The sequence below is a fragment of the Leptopilina heterotoma genome, unplaced genomic scaffold (assembly GCF_015476425.1).
Source record: "Leptopilina heterotoma isolate Lh14 unplaced genomic scaffold, ASM1547642v1 Lhet_83, whole genome shotgun sequence".
Classification (NCBI taxonomy): domain Eukaryota; kingdom Metazoa; phylum Arthropoda; class Insecta; order Hymenoptera; family Figitidae; genus Leptopilina; species Leptopilina heterotoma.
Genome location: NW_025111188.1, coordinates 416,388 through 424,142, shown reverse-complemented (window position 1 = coordinate 424,142; position 7,755 = coordinate 416,388). Strand labels below are relative to the sequence as shown.

At 26.0% G+C, this 7,755-nt stretch overlaps 1 protein-coding gene across 1 annotated transcript; it reads left to right on the top strand.

Moving 5' to 3' along the window:
* Nucleotides 1–366: 366 nt before the first annotated feature.
* LOC122511490 (glycylpeptide N-tetradecanoyltransferase 2) lies at nucleotides 367–6,443 on the top strand. The gene is made up of 8 exons (XM_043626757.1): nucleotides 367–523; nucleotides 1,544–1,773; nucleotides 2,797–3,007; nucleotides 3,113–3,229; nucleotides 3,487–3,657; nucleotides 3,788–3,968; nucleotides 5,207–5,470; nucleotides 5,653–6,443. Exons 1-8 carry the CDS (start codon nucleotides 420–422, stop codon nucleotides 5,809–5,811), a joined length of 1,437 nt encoding a protein of 478 aa, XP_043482692.1. The 5' UTR covers nucleotides 367–419; the 3' UTR covers nucleotides 5,812–6,443.
* The last annotated feature ends 1,312 nt before the right edge of the window (nucleotides 6,444–7,755 follow it).

Sequence of the window (7,755 nt, the reverse complement as noted above, 5' to 3'; positions counted from 1 at the left end):
ATTGTAAATAGAATTTTAGGCAAAGGGCAAAAAGATCGAAATTTGAGAAGAAAAAGAAAAACGCGGAATAATAAATAAAGGCGGTAAATTTAAACTTACCATCAGTTGTTAATTTCAGATTGTTACCATCCACAAACTACTTAGTCAAGTATTGATAACTTAGCGGTCTACCTTATCAACACTCGAATAAGTAGTTTCCAGATGGTAATTACAGAACCTTTCTTCAAAACTATTTTTCAGTTAAAAATCTACCATTGGTGAATTTTTAGTCATCTACTAATAAAAAATTAAAAAAAAATAAAAGTAAATAAAAAATAAGAAAAAATACAAGTGCTTCAAAAATAAAGAACATTTTTTACCATACGAAGAATTATCAACTAATATTCCAAAGGAATACCAGATGTCACTGGAAATTGCACATGCGCTTCAGTAAAATCTATATTAAAATGGAGGAAGAGAATCAAGTCTTGGATCGAGAAATTAAAAAAGACGAAAATGAGGATAAATATGGAACATCAGCGAGGTAAGTGAAACAATTTATATTTCTAAAATCATTTATTATTAAGATTTTTATTTTCAATTATTACACATTGAAGCTATAGTGAAGTTGTTTTCATGTATCCACACCGGCACACTAGTTATACTAGACATGAACACTTCATTGGTCTTTCTCTCTCTCTCTCTCTCACTCACTCACTCACTCTCTATACATATTCCCTGTGAGCTGAATTAACTTTAATACCTATATCAATACATCACCACATTCTCTGCACTCTCATATGCTTGTACCAATTTTTACAAGTTGGTGTTAATGAAGCTGTTATTGATTATTACAAACACGATATTCTCGTTGAGGGTATTTTTCGAAATTTTACACTAAGCTATAAACAATGATGTGTTATTTTTCACTTATGAATATAAAATATTCATTACTTGAAAGTACATTCTTTTTATTCATTATATTCATTATATTCATTACTTTCATTTATTCATTAGTCGAAAATATCAGATTAGTATAGAAAAATAAAGAGTAGATTTATTTGCAAACAAAAATTTTGGTTTTGAAGGAAAACTCTTCGATTGCTTTCGGTTTGATGATAATACACTTCTAGACACTGGAAAATATGTTAAATTAGAACAAGCAGGTTTCGAAGCAAAGTCGTTTTTAGACAGTCAAGTAACTAATGAAGATTCTGGTTTTGGTGTTCAAAATTAATTTCTTGTGTTAAATGAATTTTTTTCTTTAATTTTACAAGAGTGCTTTTTCTTTTTCTTTAATTTCCGTAAAAATTAATGATTTCTGTAAAATTAAAGAACATACTTTAGTTGACTTTAATATCTTTAAATATTTAATTTTTTAGGTAAAGATGATTGAAGTAGAGCATTACTTCAATTTTCTTTAATATTTTTTTAAGAAATATTTTATGATGGTTATTTTAATATGTTATGTTACTTACTTTAATACATGGTGTGTTTTACTTACTTTAATATATGGTGTGCTATTTACTTTAATGTATGTTAATTTATTTCGATAAAAATATAGTGCGAAGAAGCGCAATCGCAAGAAGAAAAATCAGACAAAATCTGTTGGCGATGATCATGAATCCGGAAGTCGAGAAGAGATAGTGATTCCAGGCAACTGTAATGTTTCGATTAAAGATATTCAGTTGGCAATGGACGCTCTTAATCTTCAACAAAAACCGGCGAAAACTCAAGAAGAAGCACTGCAAAAGTCTTATCAATTTTGGAGCACACAACCTGTACCTAAAATGGGTAAAAAAAATCATTATTTGCTTTATCTTGAAAATTAAACTTTATACCCAGAAAAAAATAAATGTTTGATTCAGAGCCAACTAGACTGTTTATTTGGTTCATAAAAAATTTTATTTGGGTCAAATAAATTTTACTTGGTTCAACAAAAATTTTATTTTGTTCAAATAAATTTTATTTGGTTATTCAGATTACTTGCCTTTTAGCAAATAAATATTTACTTGAATCTAATAATTTTTATTTGATTCAAATAACAGATTACTTGGCTTTTAGCAAATAAATGTTTACTTTGATTAAATAATTTTTATTCAAATGGAAAACAAATTCAAATAAATTTTATTTAAAACAAATACCATTTGATTAAGTCAAATAAAAATTATTATATTCAAGTAAATATTGATAATAGACAATTAATCCGTTATTCGAATTAAATACATTTTTTTCAATGACTAAATTATTTGAACCAAATTAATAAATTTTATTTGGTTCAAAGAATTATTATTAGTTGGTTTATAAATAAATTTTATTTGATTAAAATAATTTTTAATTGGTTAAAAAAAATTTGTAACGGTAGAAATAAATTTGATTTGTTTCAAATAAAACTTTATTTGGTGTAAATAAATTTTATTTGTTTAAATAAAAGTTTTACTTTCAAGTTATTTTGATTTGTTCCAAATATATTTTATTTGTTTCAAATAAAAGTTTTATTTGATGCAAATAAATGTTTTTCAGTTCATATAAATTTGGTTTGTTTCAAATATATTTTATTTGTTTAAATTAAAAGTTTTTTTTGGTAGAAATAAAGGTATTATTTTTGAATAAGGAAAATTTATGTGTCTTAAATAAAAAATTTATTCAACACAAATAAAATATTCTTTGAACCAAATAAAATTTATTTGAAACAATGATAAAAAGTATAGTAGATTCTGAGTCAAATATATAAATATATTTTTTTTTGTAAACAATAAAATAATATTTTATTAACAATATTAAAATTGCTAAATCGACGAAATTGTTAAATTACAGATGAAAAAATTGTGTGCAATGAAGCAATTGAAGCTGATAGAACAAGCATTAGAGCGGAACCTTATTCTCTTCCAGCGGGTTTTCATTGGGATACGCTAAATCTCGATGATCCATTAGTTTTGGCAGAATTATATTCATTACTATCGGAAAATTATGTCGAAGATGACGATGCAATGTTTAGGTTCGACTATCCACCAGACTTCTTAAAATGGTAAATTTTATTAATTTTGTAAAAAAAAAATTTTTTTTATCAAATAAAAAAGCAAATTGTAAATTTTTTTCCTTATTGTTAACGAAATTATTTTTTGTTTTTAAGGGCATTACAACCACCAGGTTGGAGTAAAGAATGGCACTGTGGCGTTCGTGTAACCAGAAATTCACGACTTGTAGGATTTATTTCTGCAATTCCTGCCAATTTACGTGTTTACGAAAGGTTTACTATCAATTTTGCCTTATTTTTTTTTCATTAAAGTATAACTATATTTTTGGAGAAAAAAAAACAATTATTGTTTAGAAAAAACAACTTTTTTGAGATTTAATTAAAAGTAGATCAATAAATATAGATTTCTGAAATAAAAATAATTATTTTCGAAGAAAACAACTATTTTTGAATAAAAAAACATTTTTTCTTAATTCTTGATTCAAAAAAATAACAATTTTCTTGAACAAAAATGCAAATTATTTTTCCAGTGTTCAAAAAATGGTCGAAATCAACTTCCTCTGTGTTCATAAGAAATTAAGATCGAAAAGAATGGCTCCGGTTTTAATTCGAGAAATCACCAGGAGAGTAAATCTTCAAGGGATCTTCCAAGCAGTTTACACCGCTGGAGTTGTACTGCCAAAGCCCATTGCCACTTGCAGGTAATTTTTTTTCAATTTTTTCGAAACTTTCTTATTTTCTATTATGAATAATAATTTTTTTTTAATTTTACATTTTAAATTCGATTTAAAATTTCTTTAAAAAAAAAAAAAAAATTGTAATATCTTTTAGGTATTGGCATCGCTCTCTTAATCCAAAGAAACTTATTGAGATTAAATTCTCGCATCTCTCGCGTAATATGACGATGCAGAGGACTCTAAAATTGTATAAACTGCCGGAGAATACGAAAGTTCCAGGATTTAGAAAACTAGTTCCCACCGATGTTCCTCAAGCTCATAAAATTCTATTCGACGTAAGTTTCAAAAAATTTTTACCAAATATTTCAACTGTGCTCGAAAAATAATAATAATATCAATTAATATTATTATTAAAATAATTATTATAATAAAATTAATACTCTCTAAATCTGAATTAGAAGAAAGTTACTAATGAAATGATGAAAAATCGCACACCAAATGATTTAATAATAATTTTACTATCAATTAGTGAATTTTTTACTAATTTTTAGTAGAATTTTACTAAAAATTAGTAGAGCTGTTGTATTAATAGTCGATAAAACAGTTATATGACTCAGAGATAACAATATTATTTATTTGTTTTAAATAAAAGTTTTATTCGACATAAATAAAACTTGTATTTGAGCAAAATAAAATTTTATTTAAACCAAATAGATTTTATTTGAAACAAATAAAGTCTAGTTGGCTCTGAGTCAAATATATATATTTTTTATTACAATTTTGAAAAAAAATCAACTTTTGAGGAGTTTTAATTGCAAATTTTGAAAATAATTGAATTCTCAAGAATTTTAATGAAAAATATTCAAGTGTAAATATAAAAATATAAATTAATGAAACTTAGCTTCTAAAAATGATATTAATATATTATAAAAAATTTAATTTTTGTATTTAGATAATTGAATTCTCGAAGAACATTCGAAAATTGATTAAAAATAATTGCTTTTTTAGAGTTTTTGCTCCTTAAAGTCAATTTGAGATCAGAGAAATATTTCAGTATTTAAAAAATGGGAAAAGTCTTTTTTGAAAATTAATAACAATTAGTAAAATTTTAATATTTGTTGGTAGAATTTTACCAAATCAGATTTAGAGAGTGTTACACTGAAATAAAAAATTTATTTTATTCAATTAACCGATTACTTGATTATTAACAAAAATAAATATTTAGGTACTTGAATTAAATAATTTTTAATTTTTTTTTTAATAATAATTTTCAATAAATTATATTTAATAAGCAATTAATTGACTTTAGAATCAGTGAAAAAAGAAGTCATAGAATATTATATATTAAGGATCAATTAAAATATGTCATTTTTAATAAATTTTAATAATTTTTATTTAAGTTAATTAAATTGTATTTGAACAAATAATTTCAGTATTTGAAGCAAATATGAATAGTATACAAGTAATTCGTTATTTGAATGAGTTAAATTTTTTTTAGTGTAAGTAAATATTTTTATTTACTTCTTTCTTAAGGAAATTAAAAATGTAATTTTTGAACTTTTGCTTTTTTCAGTATCTAAAAAAATTCGATTTAGCACCAATGTTTAGTGAAGATGAATTCCGACACTGGTTCCTACCGCAAAATGGCATCATTAACAGTTTTGTGGTAGAAAATGATAACAAGATTACAGATATGGTTAGTTATTATACTCTACCGAGTTCTGTGATGCATCATCAGACTCACAAAACTTTGGTAGCTGCGTATAGTTTTTACAATGTTTCTACAGTTACTCCCTGGGTGGATCTAATGACCGATGCATTAATCTCAGCTCGTAATGTAAGTTTAAATTAATGTCCTTTCTGATTTATTAAATAATCTCTTTTTTCCAAGAGGAAACTATTTTTTACAAACTAAAACAATTTTATTTTTTTTAAAAAACAATTTTCTTCTTTTTTAAAATAATTTTCTATTTTATTATTATATTTTTAATGTTTAATAATAAGAAACAATTTTTCCAGCTTGGATTCGACGTTTTCAATGCTCTTAATTTAATGGACAACAAGGAGTTTCTGGAGCCTTTGAAATTTGGAATAGGCGATGGTAACTTGCAGTATTATCTGTACAATTGGCGTTGTCCAAGCATAGAACCAGAAAAAATTGGTTTAGTTCTTCAGTAAAAAAAAAAGAAAGAAAAAAGTTAAAAATTATTCATTATATGTTCAAAAAAAAAGAAATTTGTATGAAATGAAAATTTACAAAAATAATAAATAAAATAAAGTGGAATTAAAAGTAAAAAGAGAAAATTTTACAGGATTGTTAATCGAGATTTTTTGGAGTAGCGATTGTAGTTTTGTTTCTATTATTTCAAATATTTAGGATTTCTCTTGATAAAATTTTACTCATGTAGAAAGTTAAAAAAAAGAGAAATACCCCCATGGTTTATAAACAAAGACCGAATGATTACACTCCAAAAAGAAAGAATATTTATAATTAACATTTCTTTTTTTTTTTAAATCCTTTTTTAAAAATGCTCCAAGTGTAAAATTGTATATACACAGGAACACATCCATGCATATAAAATAAGCAATGTAGAAAAGTTACTTTATAATTATAGAAATATTATTAAATTTGCACAGAGATCGTCGATGAAACAAAATAAAAAGAAAAAAAAATCTCTTTTCCATTATAATAATAAACACGAATTTTTCTGATAAAATATTTGTTGTGAGGGTTAAAAAAAAATCTTAGTGTATGTAGTTGATTTTTCGATGCTTTTTCCATTAAATGTTTTTGCAAAAATGAAAAAAAATAGTAGTGAAAAAAGAAAGTCACGCCTAGGAGAAAATTTTCTGATAAAACTCGTTGAAATAAATCAAGATTCGTTAAAAATAAAATATGCGGAATTTATTCCCTTTTTTCATTAAATTAATTAAAAAAAAATGACAATTTTTTACATTTAATTTCAGATCAAAATAAGCATAAGATTATCTGTGTTCAACAAAAAAATTGTAGTTAATAAATTACACACTATTTCTGAATTTTCAGGACAAAAATATAATTACAAATGATGTATCGGGATATTTTTGGACTCCATTGTCTGTAATGAAGCCAAAAAAAGCTTTATCGGGCTATTTTTGGACTCTATTGTCTGTAATAAAGCCAAAAAAGTTTTATCGTGCTATTTTCGGACTCCCTGGATCTAGAGAAAGCATAAAAAACTAGGTCAGGCTATTTTTGGACTTCATGGATCCTAATGAGACTAAAAAGCTGCATCGGGCTATTTTTCGTCTCTATCACTTCTAATGAAGCTAATAGTGCTGTGTCAGGCTATTTTAAGACTCCCTGGGTCAGGAACAAACTGAAAACGCTGGGTCGGGTTATTTTTCGACTCTCTGGATCCAAAAAAAAACTTTAAAAACTTGTATCAGGCTATTTGTAGACACCATGGATCCTGATGAAGGTAAAAGTTCTGTATTGGGTTATTTTTGGACTTCCTGGGCCTAGAAAAAGCTTAAAACACTAGGTCGTGCTGTTTTTGGACTTTAATGGATCCTAAGGAAACTAAAAAAACCGTATCGGGCTATTTTTCGACTTCATGGACCGTAAGGAAGCTAAAAGTGATTTATCGGGCTATTTTTGGGCTTTAATGGATCCTAATGAAACAAAGAAAGCTCAATCGGATTATTTTTTTACTCTATTTATCCTAATAAAGATAAAAGTGCAGCATCGGGCTATTTTAGAACTGCCTGGGCCTAGAATAAGCAGAGGACACAGGGTCGGGCTATTTTTGGACTTCATGGCCCTAAAAAAGCTAAAAACGCTAGGTCAGGTTTATGTTTTTATTCCTTTTACCCAAATAAAACTTAAAATGCTGTATCCAATTTTTTGGTCATCCTGAGCTTACTTAGGCAGAGTTTAAAACACTGTCAGGCTATTTGTGAATTCTCCAAGCCTAAAAAATTTGATGAAAACATTAATTATTTTGTCTCAAAAAGTTCGAGCGGGTACCTTTGGACTCTCTCGGCCAAAATAAATCTAAAAACACAGTATCAGGCTATTTTTGAATTTCCTAGGCCTAGAAAAAGTTAAAAAGGCCGAGTCAGGCTATTTTTGGACTCCTT